A 25,346-nucleotide genomic window follows, 5' to 3' on the forward strand; every position below is an offset into this window, starting at 1 on the left:
GTATCCATATGACATGCATGAGTCTACCAATATGAAGCAACTGGAAGGCAAAATTCTAACTCAACCAGTATCATATTGTAGAATAATAACTTTATTTTAAACAAGGTACAATAGACAGAATGACTTTAAAGAAAGGAACAAGAAAAACGTTGAATATCTTCCAAAACTCCTAAATATGGTTTGAGGTCTCATACATAAGAACTTGCTACTCAGCAGGAGCGGAAGTAGTAACAAAGGTACGTGTGGCACCGATCAATATATCTATGAGAGATCACTCTGTCACATGTGGCAAGACACATTTAATTCACATAAAGATTTTTAGCTGGAAGGGCTGGATTTGGAAGGTAGTAGTACAAATCATGTTACAAGGATACATTGGGTTTGTAGTATATAAACAGCAATGGTGAATACAACGTTAAATAAATAAGATTTTACATGTGACCTAAACAGTTAACATCAAAATATTACAAAGAGGCAGGAATTAACTAAAAAGACTACTGAGATATTGACATACATCATAAAATATTAACAATAGTCTAAGATTTTGAATTGCACATACCTTCATTTCCTTTACTATATGGTCCCAAATCTTCTACACTGTATGAGAGTGATTCTGCTTTATCAACAATGAGACCCCCATGATCTGAAAAAGAAAAAACAACAGTAGCAATAAAGCTTTGATTATCCCATTCATGACTTTAAGGACAATTATGTTGATCATACCCTGAATGTGTGTCAACTGCTGACATTCGGATCACTTCAGCCTTTTACGAAACAAGTACTGACTGAGAAGTTGCAACTGGTCAAACTGCTATTTTCATACGTAACCTCTCTGTTAATGAAACAGTCAATCCAATCATATAAATATCCTAGATGGTTTATTTTGGAGCTATGTTCCTCCATTACATTCAAAATTTGAATATAACAAAGGTGAAATTTGTACAGTTGCATCCTAAATTATTATCAAGGCTACTTCAAATTTTTTTAATGTGAGACTTTAATGCTATAACTCATAGCTTCTGTGATTTTTGGGTTAAAAGATGAAATTCTTCTCAAACAATTCAACTTTGGTGGAGATTACATTGCTTGTTAATGATACTGTGAGAATTCTTGATATGTAAAAATTACACAATAAACGAATGTCCGATCAGGTCTCACACAGATGCCTTAATGAAATTTGTGGTGACAATATTATGAGTGCTGTCTACATTTTTGTGAAATACATCTCATACAACTATTCTGTTGTTTCTAACAACACGGGGCCCCGAGTGGCCGAGTGGTCTAAAGCGCTCACCGTTCCGGATCAATGCCATCTCACCTGTCTGTGTGGGTTCAAGTCCAAGGCAAGGCTCAGCTAGCGTTGTTACTTGGGAAAGCCTGCCACTAGCTTCTCGTGGGTCGGTGGTTCTTCCCTGGGTTTTCCAGGGTTCTTCCTCCACCAGTTATACTGGCCGCCATGTATAGCCTATCTAGTGCTGAAAAATGGCGTTAAACCCTACAACAACAACAACAAAAATCTAACACTCTGTAAACTAGCAATAATTTCTGCACACGTGAAGGTGATCCACTTTTTACATCAGTCCATTGTTAATCAATAGTTTTAGATTGTACAACAAACATAAGCACTTTTGTACCCATTTACAATAATACATTATCACAAATATTGAGACATCAAGAAAATAGAAGTTACAATTTTATTAAAAGTATATGAACCAGTAAAACTAAAGGATAAAAAGTATGGTAAAAAATCCATTTATCAGAATGACATCAACAGTCTCTTTTCATCAATTTCATCATTAGTTAATGACACTGCTTCAAAATGTTGTTGTTGTTATTGTTGTAAGGTATAACGCCATTTTTCAGCACACGATAGGCTATACATGGTGGCCAGTATTAATGGTGGAGGAAGAAACCGGGAAATCCCCGGAAAGAACCATCGACTCTCGAGAAGATACTTGCAAGCTTTCTCACATACCCATATTAGCTGAATCCGAGACTCGAACCCACGCAGACAGAGGTGAGATGGCAGTGATCCATAACGGAGAGCGCTTTAGACCACTTAGCCACTCAAAATGTTGTATTAGATAATAGTAATCCAATCTGTAATACATATACCAAATGATGGCTTGGAACTAACTTCCAAAAGGTCTGCAGAAAATATCACCATGATCAAAATAGACATAATAATGACCAAACACAAACATGACAAATTTTATTCATCTTGCTTTTGGTTTACACAGATCAGCCAGTCCCTTATGTTTAATGTCATTTAATTATTGCACACAGAGCATGTACTTCATTCGGTAATACATTTGCATGATATGAAAGTTAGTGTCCTCATTCTTTCATTGCCATAGTGGTTCTGCCAGCTAGAGATCTACACTCACTTAATTATGTTGTATGGGGACACAAACAGGACAAATTTTATCCAACTAGAGATCTACACACACTTAATTATGTTGTATGGGGACACAAACAGGACAAATTTTATCCAACTAGAGATCTACACACACTTAATTATGTTGTATGGGGACACAAACCGGACAAATTTTATCCAACTAGAGATCTACACACACTTAATTATATTGTATGGGGATTCTCTGATGATGTTGATTGTTTCTAAATTTAATATGATCCTCCTCCTCTGTGTAAAAATATTATTCTGTGCTGAGAACTCCCTTTCATTGTCTGAAAAGGCATATGCATAGCTAGCTTGAACAAGTAAACTGTTCTTTATGGATGTGCAATTTTCCACTTCTCATAGGTATGGCCCCATAGTTATTGTCTCTTGAATATCTCTATTCCTGTTTCAGGGCCCAATGTACCAATCAAATTTAGTTTAACAGCCATTCATGTCAAACAAAAGGATCCAGCTTTTTTTAATGTTTGCCCGGATGTCACATAAAGTGCTGCGAGACCTCTAATTGCAGTGCAAATTGCATCGCGAAATGCACTTTGAAAGTTAAAAGTTAAATAAAATTTGCATACTTCACAAAACACATTTTATATGCGTGATATTCACTTAATTTGCTTTAAAATTACACCAATTCACAGAAATTTTGTGCACTTGGCATCATTTCAGACCCAATATGTTTTATTCACGCAAGTTAGACTGCAAGGAGGGGGTTAGATGCAATTTTAAATATATAGTTGTTTTTTCTGACAACCCCACCAGTGATTTCTCATTTTCTTCACACAACCCACAACAGAAGTGATTTTCCTAACCGACCTTCCACTGTCAGAATCAAAATAGTTTGAAACACAACCTCCTACTGAAGCTTTTTGAAGTATTGTCCCCAGAGGGATATGTTTTACGGGAACAGCCCTCATCTTAAATTAAATAAAAATTGTTGTTTTAAAATCTAATAATGCTTTTGTTTAACCAAAGTCTACTTAATCCTGATTATTGAATATTCTGCACTTAACTGTCATCAAGAAACTTCCTGACAATTTTTTTTTTAAGGCTATGGACTTTTGGTGGCTGGGTACTAAACTGGGACAAGAAAAGAAAATGTTGAGTCCAATCATTAAAAACAGGGTAGTACAAATAAGTATTATCAACATTTGTTGCTTTCACTGTGGCACCACAGAGTGCAACATTCAATCCTGATTGTGCAAGATCACACCTCTAGGTTGATCTAATCCAAAAATGTCTACATACTTCAGCATTGTTTGTTTATGTATTTACTTATCAAGGCATGTAAATAATGACCTTCCAAAGGAATGTGGATGAATGAGAATCCAAATAAAGTGAATAATTGCTATTTAAAGGTATGATGAATCAGATTCTAAAATAATCGACACTGAACACCTATATGACATGAATGACTTTCACTTCAGATCATCTCATTAATATGTTTGGATCTTATTCATAATGGCATTAATCCTAGATCTTGGATGATTTTAAGTCGACATGTATTTATAAAGCTGAATGAATAATGGATCAGAAATAGTCTCTAAAATATCCAGCCAATCAGATGCAAGTTCACCTCCATAATGCCTATGAATCTAACTTGTTATTAAACTCATGAAAGAGCTTGATTATGTAGAGCTACATTCCAAGAATTATTAAAATCAGATCACAGATATGGGTTTCAGAGTGATACCAGACAGGCAGATTGATGGATATCAGCTCATCTTCCAAGTTTATCAAAATCATATCAAAATATAGCTTCCATAAAGCAAAAATGATCACCAATATGCACATGACTTGCTCACTGTCATGCTTTTCTGAGATCTTGATGATACAAGCTGATATGTCATAAGTCTGGTCAAAATCATTTATTACTGAACTTTTCCAAGATGGTATATACTTATTCTCAAAATTTTATCAAATCAGACCAGAAATATTACCTACATAGTGGTTACAAGCAATTGGAGGAGGTCACACAAGACCATAATGTAAAATCATTTGGCTTTGTGGCCAGGACAGCTAATGATAATGGAGAATGTCAGAAATTTCATTCAATACCTTAATACATGAGACCCCATCTTTTTTATTGAGTTGACTTTTTATTTTTAACATTAAGCTTGATTTAAAACTTTAAATAATTGTTTTAATCTAGGATACTGACAGATAGTGATCACTAAGCAAGCTTTTGCCAGGAAGAGATGAACAATAAAGCTGCATGCAAAACTTGGTGCTGTGGAAAGAAATTTTTTCCAATAATGATCATATGAATGTTTGGGATACAATTCTGCTACCTCCTGAATTCAGCCTTACTGAATCATGCCCCCCCCCCCCAAAAAAAATTTGTTTCAATTTGGGGGCCATGACTTACATTGATCAAATAGGCCTTTCTTCTTCATCTGTGAAATACTGAGGGGAACTTTTAGAAGATCCTCCTGTACTGTGCTCCCATACTGGACTGGCGAGATTAACTCTACTGACTGCAATATTCATGGAAGTGAAAAAGATCATACAATGAAATACAATGAAATACAACATAATTTAGCATCTTCTCATTTTGCTAAAACACAAACAGCACACTGATGGCTATCCCTCAAATGAACACAACAAACATTGTTTTAAAATGTAATAGTTTGCCTACAATTGTTACAATCTTAACCATGTCAAAACTTTGCAACTTAATAGCACCTGAGCGAATTAGTTCTATCTATATATATCACGATTTGAACAAAATGTGGAATAACCTGGAAAAAGGGTAGACAGCTTTTCAAAGCAGTAGCCAAATGCCAAAACTGCATGAACAGATGTATATCTAACAAAGTTACAAGTACAATTTACAATACCATTATTCACATGTGATCCTTCCTCATTTCTGTGAAAACAAATGTTTGGGATTGGAGTATAACTGGATCAAATAATAATTACATAATGTTTCCCGCTAAAGTCTCCTGTTGACCAAAACAACTAATATGCCCATATTTGACAAAAGAAGATGATCAGATCTGCCAGGACCTAAAAAAACTGTTTATAATGAAAACAGTACTGTTGCTGTTATGTCCTCTGTCTTGCCAGTCACACACACACACACAATATAAAGGACATAATACAATTTTATCATGAACTATTCTTTCACACTTATTTTATCATATAAAGGATATCTGCTTGAAACGAGTCAATAAGACATATTTCATCACATGGCTGAAAAACTAAATGTAATATATTTACTTGCAAATTTTCTTTTTATTTTATCTCAAATAAACTGGCTAACAAGATCTACTGTATAACAGATTGATGTGGCATATGTTGTACTGTGGCATATTTTGTACTGGATCCTGCATGTTGTCAGCAGTTTACCATTTATGTTTGGCTGCAATTCACAACTTGTTGGTTTTGAACTTGAGTCATTTTTAACAGGAGGCTGCAATATTTACGACTCAACTACATAAGATTTTAAGAGTAACTTCAAATTTCATGGTTATAATGTTATCCATGTCTACTGATGACCAATGAAAAATTAAATTATTTCACTGCAGTGAAATATCAAGATTATTTCTCTCCAGTTATTCACATCTGAGGGTTATTCACACCTTAGGTGTTTATGCTCATAACACAATTAGGTTAAGATCTGTTTTAATGACAGAAATTCGTTTAAGCTAGAAAAGTATCTGTCACTTCCATAAGAAATTTCTAGCAGGTGCACTGAAAATGTCTGTAAACTAACAGCATTCCCTGTACTTTTTTATTCATTCTATTCTTTGGGGGTTTTTTTTCTCTCCAATTCTGGCACAAGTCCCTGATTCCTCAATTTTGCTGATCAAGATTTCAAAATAGATGTGTTTATTAAGATTTAAAAACTATACTGCTGACAAAAAATCCTCAATTTTGCTGGACAAGATTTCAAAACTAAGTGATTTTATTAATTTAAAAACTATACTGATGAAATATAGATGCCATATAAAACCCAAAATGAGATTTATGGACAAGAGTAACACCTACTGTTCATTTCCACAAAAATGTAATCATGCAAACATAATCAGAATGAATGCATTTCAAGCCATTTAAGAAATTCCAAGATTTTGCAAAGAGAATGAAATAAATAAAAATAGTTTGAACATATGGTAAAGACTGTAATGATTGAAGTTTAGAAAAAATAACCATCAAATCTTACGATATCAAAAGCTGACTTGAGTGTGGGAAAGCTGTCTGGAAAGGACTGGAAATCTTGGGCAGACACGCCTTCCAGTACAATGACAACCACTTTGGTCACCTTTGCTGCACGTAGCAGGCGACACCATCTATAATAATAATAACAGTCATAATATTAATAACAACAAATAACAAGTTCTGCATTTTCTTTAACTGAAAAAAGCAGATATTTAAAAATTACATATGACAAAAGAAAGATTGTGATTGGTCTACCTCTGCAGATGACCTGAATAATTTACTGAACCAAATCATGGATGTCCTATATGCTTGAAAAGGAAACCGTATACCCAGAAAATTAATCAAAGTGCAAAGTACAATTTCTATTGTAAACAAAATGTTGGGTTTGCAAAGTACAATTTCTATTGTAAACAAAATGTTGGGTTTGCTTGTATACAGTTAACTATAATACTGTATTTATCATATATTTTAATTTTTTGTAATGCCCCAGAACTTATGGTGAAACTCATTTTCACCTAGGTCAAATGTCCCAAGACTTAAGAAATTAAATAAATTTGTGATCTAAAAGTGAGAGAAAATAGTTTCTGCCTTGGAGTAGAATAGAACTTACCATTTGTTTCAAGGACTGATATTGAAGCCAAAGGGAAGGACAATAAATATTGTCATGGTAAAAAAACAACATGGCATACTCATCACGTTGGATGAGAGATGGATTTATTCCGCCATCTCCATCTTGAACATCATTGGCAAAATGTATTGGTTGAGATGACTCAAGTCAATGATCATCCTCAACTTTCACTTCACTTTCTGAATAAGATACAGCCTTAAAATAAAAAATCAAAATCTCCACCGCCTGTTTTTAAATAAGTGACCACATCCCCTGTTGTAGAAAGGCACCCATCTCCCAATGTGAACCTCCATGAAAAGAGAGGTTGAAATTGGGTGGGGTTATATAAATGAAATCTGAAGCCCCTCCAAAATGACCTGAATCATTCTGAGGGAATAGGGTGATCTAGTGAGCCTGAAATTTGCAGGAGTTCACCCACATGTAGGTTGTCTGTGGGCGGTAGGGGTGGTAATTCAATGTCTAGAGTTAGGAGGCTTGAATGCAGAGAAACTGTATGGTTGTCTCCAAGCTTGTTATATCAGGTCTAAGTTGGCTGAAGCAGTCAATGTACTGACCACAAAATTGTGAGCTGCCCTGTTAATAACCCTAGCAATCTTGGCTGTCACCTCCCAAGCATGGTAATTGCTGGATTTCTCCAAGTCAAAAAATTACCAATGAGGCCAAATCTAATATTGAAGACATAGCTACAATATTCTGGACTAGATCTGATGTGGCATGGAGCAAAGTTTCGTCCACTTTATAAAACAGTGGTGCAGACATGTGAACTGCTGCTAGATTTCAGTCAAGGACTGGGAGATCAATACTGAAGGCATCTGTGTGAGACCTGTAACAACATCGCTGGTACTTGGTTTTCAGAAAAGAAAGCCTTCGAATTCCCCAGGTCACTAATTCTACCCAACAGGCATTCACTGATCTCCTTAACTTTAGCAAATTGGGGAAGGAGCCAAAAGAACGGCATCTATTCCTCCTTAACTTTATAGTTTTTAATAGCTGCAGGAGGTGGAGTATAATCTGTGGGTGCCAAACACCCCATAAATTTCCTTTACTGCAGCACTGAAGCTAAATGCAATCTGTTCCATGGTCACATATGGATGATCTGTAGGAGCTTCATCACACTTAGTGTGTGTTGAGTCCTGATCTGGTCCTGCTTGTAGCTCTGGACAAGTCAAACCAGGTGGCATCGATGACTCAATTCTGTCCTCTTTGAAAATGTCACTAACTCTTCCAAGTGGTAAAGTAGTTAACATATAAAAGTCTGACACTGCCAGAATGGCCAGCTGGTTTGCGTGGCATATGGTTGGCCTGGATGCTGGTGGTATGGAAACAGTCCAGCACTCACCAGTACTGACCACTCTTAGGTCCTGGCTGAACAGGCAGATTTCTCACTAAAATATCTGTCATAGTAAGGTAATGTCACAGACATTACTGCTAAATGGAATGGATCTATCACTAAGATTCCCATAAATCTTAGTTGGCTGGATCATTTTATCAGAAATGTCCCCATGCTGGGACAACTGGATGACTGGTGACAGCAAGGCTGTTTTAAGTAATGGCTCCAACAGATCTGGTACAAACCTCATGCATCTGGACTTATGTGCCCGAAAGCCATGATTGGACTTGCAGGACTTACACACACTGGCAGCCTAAAATTGGAAGGACTCTTCCCCAATGAATCAGAGGTGAGCAACAGAAATAAAGATAATATCTGGTCTGATGTCAATAACTGCACTGTCATTTCCTGGACAAGACAACGCATCTGTTCTGACAGTTGTACCATCTATTCATTATCCTCCCCCATCACTGATGTTACTGTGGCTGATGGCTGCAAGCGATGAACTTTAGGTGTTGGGGAGTCCCAGCATCTACCAAATGACTCACAATGGCAGTTGACTTTGGATGTATACTGAAGATGTCAACATTATCTTTCCTTGACTTGTTCCATCTTTCCTTCCAATTTGTCAAACATTGTAAAAACAATGTATACAACCATAGAGAAGAATGAATGTCCAACACAATAAATCCAAATTTAATGGTCCAATTTTAACACTAACATGGCTTGGATTGTTGCAGGTATAATGTACATATTTATCAATACAGCTGCAAAGCTTATAAGCTAGCAAAACCTGGTGGTGGTATGGGAAGGTAATAGGCAAGAGTTATTGTCCTTTGTATGAGATAGACAGAAAAAACAATTGTTGTCTTTTAATAGGGCTGCATTTGCAAGGTAGCATGCTTACATCCCTAATGTTAATGTGATTGGGGAATGTATTTAAAGGAAAATTTATATTTCTTGAATTTTCCAATGCTGCACAACCAAGAAATCTATAAAGTAATTAATGTGTGGAAAGTTTATTACATTGGCCTCATGTTATGAAAGAGAATCCTCTCACAATGAACATACTTTTTAAATTTCAAAGCTATACATCATACACCATCAAAGAATGAAGTTGGAAGAGGAAGGAACTAATTTTTATGATGTAATTCTTACCTGTTGGTATTGCATAGCTGGCTCTTTTTCAGATGGAGGCACCCTGACAATATGATGAGAAGTCATCTTCCAATGGGGTAGACAAGAAGGTTCTGGAATACCAAAATACCCTTGGGCTAACCTGCAAATATCTTGCCTATGTGCATTCTCCTTTATTATTTTTCAGGATGTAGCCTAAACAAGTGGGACATCAATGCTGGGTGGGAGGAGGGAATCTGGCAAAAGCAATCAGTATTAGATCATTAATATTAATTTTACCCCACTCAGCAAAACTACATTTTAATATCAATTATTGTAATTTAATTTAGCAAGGAAATGGTCTTCAGAGTAAGGCTGGGTAAGAACCTAGCTATACTGAACATAATCAGAAAAACTGTGAATAACTCTTGAGACAGCTCTATCTGAAGACAATTTTTTGGGGGCTCATGGAAATCCCACATCCATAAAAATGAAGCACACAGAGAAGAACTAAAATCACTATGTTATACATAAGGTGGCACTCTACAGTTTTGTATTTTGCATAGGGTTAGAATTTTAAAAGAAAAAGAATTTCCCCTGGCTTTCCTCACTGGTTATACTGGCTATTTAAAAAAGACCTTGTATATCTTAAGTATAATTCAAAGAACCTTTAATTCCCTTTATTTTGATGTATGATTGATGGGTGTAATATGGGTTATAGAAAATACAGCTTGGCCTTATTCCAGATGTGCACCTTTCAAAAATGTGCTAGCTCTACTTGGTCATTTTCATTTCCTGAACTTCAGAGATAAAATGTATAAAAAAGAGCCCATAACTATTTTTTACATTTTACATATTTGGTAATTCATTCATTGCACTTTCAGAAGCTGGTATTGTTTAGTCTGGCAAAATTCATTTTCCCTATTTTAATAGCTGCTATGGATAGTATACTTTAGACTAATTCAGGCTGATTTTTTTTAGCACTTGGGAGCAGTCATTTTAGTTAGCAGTGTGCTTAAATCATGTACAATTTCCAAAGAAATATCATCCACATTACATTAATGTAGCATAGAGGTATGCCAACATTCTCTCCATTGTGCATGTTTTAAATGCGAACAACTTCACCTTACATACGTCACTCTCTCAAAAGTATATAATAACAGGTGAGTGTCCGCTCAAGCAATGGCAATTTCTCTACAACATTAATTAAAACTGCTGTAATGTCCACGATCTGAAGAAAAAAAAATGGACAGTGCACATGAGCAAGGTATCTACCGGTTTGACCATGTGTGTTTTGATATTCCAGAACCTACTGGTTCACCCTATGGGAGGATGAATTTTCATCATATGGTCAGGGTAAATTCTGTCTGGAAATAAGCCAGCTCCACAACAGGAACAGATTATTTATATTATTAAATTAATTATTATTTTATATTTATATTATTAAAAATAATGTTAAATTAAAAATAAAACATAATCAATTATGCATTAAGAAAAAGTCTGATATCTTCATGTACTTTGCTGTGGACAAATGGGACCCTTCAGGATGAATGAACCTATCCAGTGATATTGATGTTTCTATAATTATGAACTGACCTGGGTTTAAAGGCTGCATGCTCTAGCATCATAGCATACAAAATCAAATGCTGTACATCTAACATGTACAGGGGTGGTTGCTGCTTAACTCCCTCATCTGGCAGCCCTGGGAAGTTTCGGGTAAGCTCATCCATGGTTAAAAAGAGTTTGGGTCTTTGCTGGAAAAAGCCAGAAAAGTAAAAAATACTGTAGATTGACAGCATTAAGGTGGTGTCTGAACATGTGGTGAATTTATCTGGACTTAATATTGGTCACAGGGTGTTCAAAATAGATAAATTTCAAACTTTATCAAGTATCATTATCTGCTAATTATTTTTGTATTAAATGTTGATCCTGAAGCCCTTATTTCAAATCAAATGATCCATGATCAGGTTCCAGATGTAATAAAATACTGCCACACTCTTTTTACAAAAGGCATAAACAACCTATAAGCCATGATGATTTACCATAATAATACAGGGATAGTCCTGGCTTTTAAAAAGCTGTCGCCAAAAAATCGCCAACCTCAATATTTTGTCGCCAATTTTCAAAAAGTGTCGCCAGAACAAGTAGTGTACATTTTTTCAAGTGTTAATTTAGTCTGTTAATGTAACAGGCAATGTAAATTACAAAAGATGAGTTAGTTAATACTCTAATTACAACAAGCATTAACAAAAGGTTACAAAGTGTTGCATGAAGATCCGTCGCGATTTTAGGGCTGCCCACTTGTTGAATGCAGTTTTAAAGTCTAATTTTTCACATCTGTACATGCTGATTCTCATTAAATTCTCGAGAGATGAGATGCAGAGTTTATTTCTGATGTCAGTTTTTATGAGGTTCATCTTACTGAATCCACGTTCACAGTCTACAGTGCTGACAGGTGACACCAGTAGTCTCTCAGCAGCCCCCCCCACAACCTTATGGCTAGCTTCACAAAGCTTGTAGTGAATTGCTTCCTAAATCCCAAGAATGATCACTGAATGCTGTATACATTTTCTTGACAAGCAAAATAGGATCTCCATTCCCACGAATGAAACTTACACGAGTCAACACCTGGCAATATTGGACCGTATATATAAGCATAAATTCACACCCAATTTAGGGATTCTTTCACTCCTGTATTTTGAGAAATAAATAATTATTATTAATTATGCAAAACTGTTTTTTTTTCCTATTTCTTGTTGCGGAGTTTAAGTCTCTGCAGCTGTAACACGGATTGATGGCAAAAGGAAAAGATCAATGAGTAAAATGCTGCGCTGGCGACAGATATAATTGTGATTGAGATTTTTTCCATTTGCTTTGTATTTATACGCAGTAGTCGGTACTTCAAAGGTTATAAGTTTTCTATGAAGGTTCAGCAAAACTATTGTATTGGTATATGTCAACAACAACAACAACAAAAAAAAAAACAACAGAAGAATTAGCCATTCAATTAATTGTATCTGTTCTATTCGCGTCTTCAGAAGTCGGTCAGTTGTAGGTATAGTTCGGTAGCATGATTGACTGTATCACAGCATGCAGTACTCGGCCCAGATGTCAGCATAAGCAGATTATGATGTAACAATGCATGGTAAAGATGGGGTTGTCAATATGAACAAAGGATTGTTTGTGTAACAGATTGATTCCAATGCATTGCTTAGTCAAGTTTGTGGCTTCCTTTCATTCTCCCTTTTAATTTATCCAGTCCAAATCCATGATTGTATGTACAAATTAAATAATCAAAAAGTCTGTCGCCAAAAAAATCGCCAGATGGGATATTTTTGTCGCCAATAAGGAAAAAAAATCGCAATTTGCGACATTGGCGAAGCCCAGGACGATCCCTGTAATATCATATAACCTAATCTCACTACCAGCTGATGGAAGCAAGGCAACGTCACCATAATAATATCATATAACTTAATCTAACTACCAGCTGATGGAAGATAGGCAATGTCACCATAATAATATCATATAAGCTAATCTCACTACCAGCTGATGGAAGCAAGGCAATGTCACCATAATAATATCATATAACCTAATCTCACTACCAGCTGATGGAAACAAGGCAATGTCACCATAATAATATCATATAACCTAATCTCACTACCAGCTGATGGAAGCAAGGCAATGTCACCATAATAATATCATATAACCTAATCTCAATACCAGCTGATGGAAACAAGGCAATAATACTGTAGATTTCACAATTATTTATGAATACCAATTGTTGTTGATTTCTTGGTTGCTATGCATCTCAAGTTTAAACACCAAACAAACAGACCTATTGAAACAATAGCCCCACCCCTCTGAATTTACATTTTTCAGCATTGATTTAAGTGGTTTCTTCTGCAAAACCACCAAAATTAATGAAGACAGAAAAAAAACAAAAAAGTGTTTCTCAGACTCCAGTATCTGAAACGCATTATTATGCTGATGTATCCACGTCATGTCTGACTTGGAAAACTTAGTAAACAAACAAGTGCTGACATTATTGCTGTCACCACTATAAATGAGATACATAAACAAAAGAGTGTTTTGTGGAAAGGTACCATAGACATTTTCTGGCGCTCCTTCAAAATTCTCTTAACTTCCTGGATCTCATCCTCTGTCTTGCTTTGCTTTTCAGAGTTATCAGTAGTCTCACTGTGGGTAACATCTAGACGGTGTTTTTTGTTAGCTGGTTCCATACTGCGGTCAGAAGTACCTTTGTTTGATATGCATGCATTGTCTGCCTGAAATATAAATTAGGATTAATATATTTGTGCTGTTTTCATAATTATCATTATAAAATCTTTAAAACAAGTGGAGAATGCATTGGGTGACAAAAACAAAAACAATAATAATACACCTTTTTCACAATTTGAAACATTGGTTGTCCTCCTCTGGAAATAGCAAACCAATTATGATTACCTCAATCACTGTAGAGAGTTAAGTCTATAAGGTAGACCCCATATTATCAAAAGAAAATGTATACAGTCCGACCCTATTAGATCGATAGCACTTAGGAGACAAACTGCATATACTGAAGAAAATGCAAAGTCCATGACCCTTAGTATATTATTACTACTACCAAATCTGGAATGGTTATGTTGACATCAAGATAAAAAATAAAATACATGTCAGCAGAAGTCATTGGTCCAAAATTCATTGCTTTCTAATTGTTTATGTTGACAAGCTGCCAGTTTCTACCCATACTATGTTCTACTGTACAAAATATTTGATGTTTGCCACCAGGCTTTAATGCTGCCGTCACATTAACAAACATAAATTTGTTTGGTCCTCCAATTACTTCAATTAACATTATGCACCCTTCATCAGAGCAAACCATCTGCAATCTCCAATGAAACCAACACAATAAGTCAGCATTAAGCTTGAATAAAAACAATAGAATATGATCGATGGTTGCATTTTCCAGTGTTATTGGTCATTGAAACCACAGGAGTATGATGTTATTATCAATAAAATATGACAAAATATTGTGACAAAACAAAAAAAACCTTATCTATACAACAAATAAATGGTTCATCCATTCTTTGGTGAAAGCTTAACTGTGTAGTAATATTCATATTTGACAATGTATTTAACTTTTCAATTACATACACATAAATATAGAGAAAGCTAACCTGCCACATATCTGCGACAATCTGTTAACATTGCTCACCATTCCATTGAGCAATGTTGACAGTAGAGATCACATCAGTCTGCTGATGAAGTCCTAAGCGTAAGGACAAAAGCTTTAGGTTAGCTTTCTCTATAATTTGTGTATGTAATTGAAAAGTGAAATACATTGTCAAATATTCATACATTGTAGATTCAGTGACTGAATTATTATTTTCTCACTTCAGCGAAACGTTTCAAAAATTATCAAATTAATTATGCAGGGCATCTTGATGAGTTATATATTATTTTAATGAATATATTAAGATCATCTGATGAAAATTTAGTTCATTTTTGGGAAAAAGTAGTAACTAGTAGAAAAATGCACGTGGGGGTGATGCTGTGGCAAAACTTAAGTGCATTTCAGTAAGGCTGCACCCATGTAAACCATACATGATGTGTTTCTCTCCAATCTTTTCTACTGGGATTGAACTGTCTCCTTATTTGCCCATAATTTCATTTTGATATCATGCCTAGTTTTGCTGAAGTGGATGTGATATTTGGAAAGGATAGAGCAGTTATGGTAGAAAACCTGTTCAATCGAAAGTGAAAGCTGAATTTGAAATCACCAGGGAAAAAGGCAAGTTTTTTTTATTTAAACTTCTGCACATTTCACAAATTCATCACTTGATTATACTCTCTCTCTCTCACATTGTCTCTCTTGTCATTTCTGATGCACAGAAGAAATTCAAAAAAATCCAACACAGTAAGATACTTTTTTGCAACCATTCAATATTATACTTCATTTGAAAGAATATCCTTCTATTAGACTAATACAATTCCATTCTGCCTGTCTGTGAAGATGTTGCTAAATGATGGAACTTTATTCTATAATTTGTTCCACACAGCATCATGAATGATATTGAAGTCTGTTTCTCACTGCATGTACCAATCAGCATCTTGAAATGCAGCTAAAACTGAATTTGTTTTGTGCACAAATGATTTAAATATAATTCACATGGACATACAGCATAACATGCTGAAAAAGACTGATTTGTGTACATGTAATCCTCCAAGTTCGTACTGAGTTCTGGAATAGTCAGTGTTTGATACTGCAAAGAAATCAATTGGAGGCAACTATATTACGGATAAATGTAGTCAAATAGGACAGCTGATCACTCATAAACAAACTCTTCCAAGGTTATGGCAGTACTGGAGAATTTGATCTAAAACTGGAGAATATGATCTAAACAGACCAACCTGTTTCTGAGTGCCGTCTGTTCTCCTGCTTGTTAATACAAATGTGTTGAAATGGTTTATGTGTGAAACGAATTCATTTAAAGATGCTGATGTGAAAACTGAAAACACTAATATAATCCATGATACTATGTGGAACTACAGTAGTACCAGGCATTTACTAACTGTACATTTCTGAAAACTGCACAAATTATTTGATAATATTAAATAAAAAATATCAGTATCAAAATGCTTATAATTTTCAAAACGTAGAATCCCAATTCTATATCATCAGAGCACAAGTGTCACAAAATGAAATAGTTTAAAGCATATGACACCAGCATCTAAGAATCACCAGTTTATAACATTTGGAATTATTATTACCAAGTTTTAATCAGGATATGGAAGAATGTTTGAAAATGTACATATAATAATACAGTGAATGCGACCAGTTATACCTTCTTCTATTTTTGTTTTTGTCAATGTTTCTTTCAATTAATTTTTTTTAGTGTTTTATCTATATTATGGGCATCATTTTTCCAAGCATTTATATGTTACCTTGGCATTCATTGCAAGGACTATACCAAGAAAGAAATAAGTGTGCTTTTCATTCATATGATACCTGGATATAACTAAATTTAATCTCTTAACAATACTGAAATGCTGATAGAAACAGTCAAAATTAATGTATTTCATTTCTATAGCCCGATGGATAATCATTACATCTTTTCAAAGACGTGCGCAGAAGAGGCCAATATAACGCGAGTCATGAAAACAAGGGAGAGGTATCCCGTGTCCAAAATTAATATTTTTAACAGAATATTCTAGCGATAACAATGCAACTAGAGGGCACTTCAGCCAGGCCAAGTGCCACCATCTTACTACCTTTCTGCAGAGAGGGTACCCCTCTTTACGGGGCTCCCATTCTTTTAACTTTAATTGGATAATTTCATGAATATGGGGAACATTTCATGAAAAATCCACAAAACGTGTGGATCATGGAGGGTTTACTGCAGGAGAGGTTTTATTTATGTATCTAAATAAAGAATGTGCCAAGAATATTATGGTATTTATCTTCATTTCATGAGAATATGGTTGTATAATAATATACCCTCCATCTCATCTTTAACCAGAAATGTGTGTCAGTTCTTTCCCTTAAGCACCTGGTAGAGGCAGCAACCACAGAGTCTGACATTTTATCAATAAGTAGAACGAAATCTGTGACAAATGAAATAACCTTATCACTATAATAAATATATATATATTTATAGTATATAAAGGTAATTTATTGTCAGGTATTTACTGACAAAATGTCAGACTACTTTGGTAGCAACTATATACTCAATGAATATAAATATCATTGCTACCGCTACCTGTTGTTGTTGTTGTTCTAGGGTTTAATGCCATTTTTCAGCACAAGATAGGCTATACATGGCGGCCAGTATAACTGGTGGAGGAAGAACCCTGGAAAACCCAGGAAAGAACCACCAACCCACGAGAAGCTACTGGCAGGCTTTCTCAAGTACTCATGCAAGCCGAGCCTTGGACTCGAACCCACGCAGACAGGGGTGAGATGGCGGTGATCCGGAATGGTGAGTGCTTTAGACCACTCGGCCACTCGGGGCCCCCTACCGCTACCTGTAATCAGCAGTTTGTTTTTATTATTACTGCTACAAAATAGTATAAAACCTGCTTGATACCTTTGGATATGAAATTAATGTAGTAGTAAAAAAAGATTAATACAAATTTACACTTGTATCTTCACAGATGCAATGTGACTGTTTGCATAAACATCTTCATTTGTCTTGCAATTTTATTGTTATTTTACACTGTTTAAAAAATAAGTTAATATTGATTTGAGAGAGAAAAAAATGCCAGCACAATCCAACTATGCAATAAAGCAAATGCAAAATAAATAAATTAAATAAAAAGTATTTACCATACATTATTTAACTTTTTCCAGGAAATATTAGAGCAAAATAAATATTGTATGTAAACTTTCAGCCATAAAAACAGTATTTTTAGATGAATTAGTCTGAACACAGTCTAATACAGGTAAGCATTTAAAAGGAATAAATACCTAGATTGTTTTGTTACATTGTCCTATAGATTTCTTTTGAAAAGAAAGGAGGCAGATGTTATCAATCCCTTTTGCTTTTTACTTTCACATGAATAAAACATGAATAAAAACAAGCTTTACACATAATATGGCTTTTGGATTGGACATACACTCATAATTGTAAATTCTGAGTAATTAAACTGCAAATTCTGGTTTGGCTGATGCACATTTCCCAAAAATTTCCTTTTATATACCACATACATTTGTAAATTATGCCTCAAGAACAGTCTGGTTATATTCTCTAATAACTGCTTCATTAATTAACCCAAAAAACATTTCCATTACTGGATTTGTTTTCAATATATACACTGTACAAAAAATGCTCACTTTTCGGAGAATTATTTTTTTTGTGCAGGCAACAAGTTGTATGCATTTGCTATGACCAAAAACCATGAAAAGGAGTATACTTTATTTGCTAATTTGTTATTTCTGATGCTTTGTTCTTCTCAAAAATACTATAGTTATTAACCTGAAATGAAAATTTAAATTTGGTTTGTTATCCGTAAATATTCTGGTGACAATTGCCTCTTTTCAAATGGTAAGCATTGCAGTATTTTATATTCATCAATCGGTCTAATTCAGTAAGCATTTTGCTTCAATATTGGAGACGGAAACCTTAGGTGCACAGAAATGCCTGACAGCATTGTGTTATATATATATATATATATATATATATATATATATATATATATACACACACAATGCTGTCTGGCATTTCTGCACACCTAAGGTTTTCATTTCCAATATTGAAGCAAAATGCATACCGAATTAGAGCGATTCACAAAAATAAAATACAGCAATGCTTACCATTTGAAATGTTGCAATTGTCACCAGAATATTCTGTTCAAAATAATATTAATTTTGGACACGGGGATACCACCCCTGTTTTCCTGACTCGCGATATGTCGGCCTATTCTGTGCATAGCTTTGAAAGATGTAATGTTTATCCATTTTGCTATAGACATGAAATATATTACTTTGGACTGTTTCTGTCAGCAGTTCAGTCGAGTAATTAGGTCAGGTGTATAGCTAGTTTTACAAAATTCAACGTAAAAATGCCAATAAATGGCAAAAGATCTTAAGCAAACTAAACTGATCTTGTAAAAAAGTAAAGTTCAACATTTTATGAAAAATAAGCTATTACATGGAAGAGAAACAACAGCGAATGGTATGTAATGTGTTTACAACATCTTGTTGATGGGGAAAAATTACTATAGAGTTTAGAAACAGACTATAGGCTGGGGAATTTATGTTCTAGCGGCAAGTAGACACATTGGGTAGCAGAGAATTTTATATGTGTGGGACAACTTCTTGCAAAATTGGAAACTTGGATTAAAATAGCTTTGTTTTAAGGTACACATTTCCATCTTTTATATAATGTATTTATTTGTATGATTCTAAAAGATGCATAGTAAATTGAATTTTCAGGGTTACAGGTTCAAGAAGGTCATGGAGTGGGTTTTCATGTTGCCATTTAGAAATCAAATTTTTATGTGCATTTCGAGTCTAAATGTGGGATATTTTAGTACACTTTATGAATATCACTTTTCTTTTCTTAATTAATGTACAATTCTTCTTTCTTGATACAAAATGGATTTTTGACCCAAAATAGCATGTGATCAAATGTTTACAGTATCGATGTGCAGAATTACTCGACGCGCAGAATAGGCCAACATGGCGGTATATATATATATATATATATATATATATATATATATATATATATATATATATAAAAGTTCAAAACACAGCAGCTCGGATCATACTTAGAGTACCACGATCACAGCACACCTCCCCGCTGCTCTGTACCCTACACTGGCTATCCATTCGATCCAGAATCAAACACAAAATTTGTTCTCTGTGCAGCATTTCACTGTTGGACTCGAGTCTAACATACCTATCTGACCTCACCCATGTGTACACACCAGCATGATACTTACGCTTCTCTTCTGACAATCATATACTCGTTATTCCCACTATGAAAACAAAGTCATATGGACAGCGTTCTTTTGCATACCAGGGCCCAGCAACGTGGAATGAATTGCCCACTGAACTTAGACACAAAGACACAGTGATCACATTCAAGAGGGCTCTCAAAACTCACATATTTCGACTGCAAGAACAAACTTAAAGACCTAATAATGTTTCCTGCCTGAAATATTCTCAGCATGTTTTTTATTTTTTAATGTTTTTCTGATTTCATGTTGTTTGTTTTTGTAATAATATTATTATATGTTTTTTATCTTATAGGTGTTGTCTAATGTTGTAAAGTGCTTAGAGCTTCTAAAGATTTGGCGCTATACAAAGTCCTCATTATTATTATTATATATATATATATATATATATATATATATATATATATATATATATATATATATATATATATATATATATATATACCGTATTAATGACAGTTACATTGTAAGCAACAATACGAGCCTGTGGGTTATTCCTATTTAAGGTTATTTCCAGTCCTACTACATAAGACGTATCAGTGATACTATCACATGTTATTTTTTAGCACCTAAACATACAATTTATGATAACATATGATACATCTTACATTGTACTATCAATATTTTACTAAAGATAACAGTTCTCTACCTCACTCTCCTTTACAAGACGCAGGAAGGCTACTGCTTTTCTTTTTTTCGACTCTAGTCTTCTCTGCGATTTTGTTAAATCTTGTTCATCCATTTTCACTGTTAAAACAACACGCACACTACAAACTGGGCGCAGACATCTTGATATGGAATGAAATGTCTATATGGGTAGCGGGTCAGAAAGGACCGGTACGGAAAAGGCCCGGGTTAAAAAGACCCGGTCCAGAAAGGTTAGTAACGGGTCAGAAAGGACCTGGACGGAAAAGGCCTGGGTTACAAGGGACCGTTCAAAAGTTTTAATAATAATAATAATAATAATAATAATATGACGAAGAAGAAGAAGGAGGAGAAGACGGCTTTTCTACAATACTCATATCTATTCATTTCTAAGTCAATGAGATTTTTACAAAACACGGAGCACGGATAGCAAACAGCAGATCTTTACCGATTACGCCTATTGTAATACCGATATTAGGAAAGAATCAGCGATCGCATTGTACTTTTCGCACTTCCTTTACCTGTTTTCGGTTTTACATGCAGGTCATGCAGAGAATTAAATCTGGTATGATATAAAACAACTAAAATATAAGAAATCACTTTACCACGTATGATCATGGCGGCGGTAGTTGAAGACAAAGACGAGCCGATGAACCCAACTTTGTTGCATATATAAACAATTAAAATATAGTTAATTAATTTCTCATAAAATTTACGGTGTTTAACCAGAAATGCTGCTGACAAGTTGTAATACTATTTTGTTCATGATGAGCGTTTATCGAGGCAAATTTTGCATTTAATAAATATACCTTAATCGTTTATAACAGGTTCCAGTGACCATAGGTGATCAGATGAAGACCAAGACGAGCCAGTAGACCCTCCTTTTTTGGAGTTAAGTGTAAGTGATTCAAATTCATAAGGCGACACGAGGAATTTTAAGAACACTTGTAATAAGGTAAATAACAGTAAAATCGTGTTCATGGCGTATTTATGTTGTATATATAAACAAGTAAAAACATAGTTTATTCATTTCTCATAAAATTTACGGAGGTTATCCAGAAATGCTGCTGACATGTTTAATCTACAAGTGTCCTGATTTGCCTATTGGCGGTATTTGAGGAGAAGGGGAGGGAGAGCACGGATATATCCAGCAACAACAATCGACCTACCTTAAGCGAGTGCAAGTTTTCTCGTTTTCTTACATGCAAAGTTTCAACCTGTCTAGCATTGGAACAGAACCTGAGGCGGTGAGCTGGATGTATTCGTAAGGCGATCAATTAAACCACTCGGTTATCGACTGCCTTAATATCTATATTTCCATGAGTCACAAGTTGCCGTTATACATGAGTAGTTAAGTGGGATACTATACGTACAATGGGAATTAGCATTACGGAGACCCCTGGGACAATATACGTACAATGGAAATTTAACATGGCAAAAAATCGTGGGTCAATATACGTACAAGGGGATTTAACATGGAGAAAAATCGTGGGACAATATACGTACAATGGAAATTTAACATGGAGAAAAACGCTGGGCCACTTTAGGGACAATGGGAATTTGACATAGAGTTTGGGTCTGTCTAGGGACAAGGGAAATTAACATGGGGAATAGAGTTTGGGCTTTTAGGATTTTTTTTTTTTTTTAAAAAGTTTTTTTAAATTTAAATTTAAATTTAAATTTAAAAAAAGGGGTAGGCAATGGAAAGGCTATCTCTTTTCGAGAAATATGGCTGGCCCTGAAAAGGGCCTTTGGGTTTATGTTAATGTATTCATTAACATAAATGGTACCGCATTGGTCTTCTTCTTGTCCTTAGGCTACGTCTCACTGTTGGTCCGTAAATCAGCACTCTTTTCTGGCATCCTTGTCTTTCTACGTAGATCCTACGTATCCACAGGCTGGTGTTTGTCCTGCGGACAACGGCCCACTTGGATCGGACATACATGGGTATGTCCGTCCGGAACATCATGGAAGACACAAGCGTAGAAGATTGCACATCGGTCCACATCCTGAAGCGACGAGAACAGGTGAATCAATGCACTGAACTGCGCTTATTTATAGGTAGAGGCAGGATTGAAACGGATTGAGTTCATTCACCAATCCAAACACGCGTTACAAAATTCAGTCAGCCCGCATCCAATCCGAAGAGAGTAGTCTGTGACGTCAGTTGGTCTGTATAGATTCGCTAGCGCTTGTGTGCAGTCAATCTATGCGACAGTGATTCAACATGACGGAAACTCAGAAAACGATCCATTGGGGTGCACCAGCAGGGGAGACTGCCCAAGGGAACCCGGACTTACTTTCAGAAGAGGTACATTGGGATTTTGTGGATTTTCTTACCTCGCAAGAATTTGTTCCGGAACCTTCGTTACCTTCTTCATTACCGCAAGTGGAGAATTTTAGACAGAGACAGAAAGAAGAATTGGAGAAATTTATGCAACGACAAAAGGAAGCGGAACAAGCTTTTCTCCTACAGCAACAGCAACAGCAACAAGAAGAGGTAAGAAAAAAACAACAGCAACAACAGCAAGAAGAAGTAGCAGCAAAGAAACAAGAGGGTGAAAATCAAACGGCTACGGTACTGTTGGACATTTTAGCGGAGTTAAGAAGTCTGAAACAAATGTATCAGACTTCTTTATCACGACCGAAGAGAATACGACCTTCCCGAGCTAAACACGCCAACCCTGTGACTAAGCCTGTCGTACCACCCTTAGTGATTTCAACCCAATCATCAGAAGTAGGCCTTGGCCGTGGCAAAGGCTTAAGGCAGTTAAAGTTGATTGGTTAAACTCACTCCTACACCATAAAGAAAAAAGGCCCTTTTCAGGGCCACCCACATTTCTCGAAAAGAAATACAATTTCAATTTGCCAATAACTCAAAAATAAACCCACCCATTTTACCCTTATAGTACGTGTCTGTGTATGAGTGCGTGAGTGTAGCTTCTTATTTTAAAATCAAAACTCACAGACACTTACCTTATATCATTCATGTATTCTTTTATCCATTTTTTACAATCCAATTCACAATTCACCACAGAACACTTTAAAAAGTTCGTACACTTCTTCTTTTTCATTATTTAGTCTCTCTGTTTTTTGAATTTCTTCACCGTTTTTTCCTCATTTTCTTCCCTTCTTCTTTTCTTCTCCTGTTTCTTTGCCTCTTTTAAATAGAATTGTCTTCTTTCTTCCTCTTCTTCCTCTGAAGAATCCCTCTCTTCTTCCGAAGAATCCCTCTCTTCTTTTGAAGAATCCTTCTTTTCTTCTGACTCCTCTTGTTTCTTTTTTGGGCAATCTGGAGACCAATCTCCTTTTTCTTTACAATAATAACAGGTATCTTGACTTTTGTCTTTTTTAGCCCCTGTTTTTGTTCTTTTTTGACGGTCTGGACACTCTGAAGACCAATGCCCTTTCTTCTGACAGATATAGCAAGTATCCTGACTCTTATCTCGAAAGGAAGGAGAGTAGTCTGTCGGCTGGTCTGAAGAGAATTTTCTAATGACCCCTCGCAAAGCTCTGACGAAACGTTCCATCTGGGTAGTCTCTTCCATCGTTGTGCTCAGCTTGAGAGTGAAATGAATAGTGAAAGGACAAGACACACACCCTTTTTATATACGCTGGTTTGCCAAGACTATAAATTAGTCTATGGTGTTTAAACTTGAGTCATTTGACGTTTTGCACTCAAGATGAAACGATCCCATTCATTCGAGAAGAAAGAAGAAGAAGAAAGTAAGAGGCAGAAACGTGATCTATCGCCTCGTACCAGGGCTGAAATCTTGGCACAGATTCATGCCAGTGATTTTGAAGAGGACATGAGTGAACCAGAATTTGAAACCTCTAAACCAAGTTCGTCACCCTTAGTCAACCCTGAAAAATACTATTCCATTCGAGAGACGGAAAAGCGCTCCTCTAGAAAATTTAGAACCACGGCTTACACCTACACGGTGAAGTTTAAAGATTTCAAGGCCGACGTACCCTTGGAGAAAGCAGAAGGGTTCATCACCGAGATGTGGGATTCTTTGCTCACCGCACTCAAGCGACAATGTCAACCCAAAGAAGACGATCGCCTGACACTATCCATAGATCACGACGGTTTGAAATCCCCTGTTTGGATCGAGTTTAGCAGACCTGCAGAACTGACCCCTTCCAAAATCATGGACAAGATTCAACACGTGCAACAATCTAATGACCAGTTTGACATCACCGATGGTAAAGCCACACTGAAAATGGCCCACGTCTCTCTTCCTCAAGGGACAGGACGCAAAAAGATGTTATTGGTGAACGAGCTTCGCAGCATTAAGCGTAGTCTTGTCCAAATTCACAATCCTCATGACCAGATGTGTTTAGCCCGTGCCATCGTGGTGGGACGAACCTATGCCAACAAGAACGACACGACAGAATGGAAAAGAACCTGGAACACTATTCAACGATCCGATCGAGCCAAACAACGAAACGAAGCAGAACTCCTGTTGCAACAAGCTGGCCTGTCCAAAGACACACCCTGTGGCATTCCTGAGATGCAAAAATTGCAAGATGCCCTAGCTCCACGCTACACCTTGAAAGTGCACCCTCAAGAAATGCGCGGGTCTCTGTTG

At 35.8% G+C, this 25,346-nt stretch overlaps 1 protein-coding gene across 1 annotated transcript in view; it reads right to left on the reverse strand.

The window, feature by feature from the left end:
* The window catches only part of LOC149803163 (uncharacterized), a 74,717-nt gene extending 53,813 nt beyond the window's left edge, over positions 1 to 20,904 (reverse strand). Inside the window, exons 1-6 of the mRNA XM_089952784.1 lie at positions 20,759 to 20,904; positions 13,752 to 13,934; positions 11,245 to 11,402; positions 6,579 to 6,705; positions 4,782 to 4,890; positions 560 to 643 (exon numbers count right to left, since the gene is read on the reverse strand). Coding sequence (XP_089808910.1) covers positions 560 to 643; positions 4,782 to 4,890; positions 6,579 to 6,705; positions 11,245 to 11,402; positions 13,752 to 13,934; positions 20,759 to 20,851 — 754 coding nt within the window. The 5' untranslated portion in view covers positions 20,852 to 20,904. The remainder of the gene's footprint in view (positions 1 to 559; positions 644 to 4,781; positions 4,891 to 6,578; positions 6,706 to 11,244; positions 11,403 to 13,751; positions 13,935 to 20,758) is intronic.
* Between the last annotated feature and the right edge of the window lie 4,442 nt (positions 20,905 to 25,346).

This window comes from Sinohyriopsis cumingii, chromosome 3, assembly GCF_028554795.1.
Source record: "Sinohyriopsis cumingii isolate HCF-2022 chromosome 3, ASM2855479v2, whole genome shotgun sequence".
NCBI lineage: Eukaryota > Metazoa > Mollusca > Bivalvia > Unionida > Unionidae > Sinohyriopsis > Sinohyriopsis cumingii.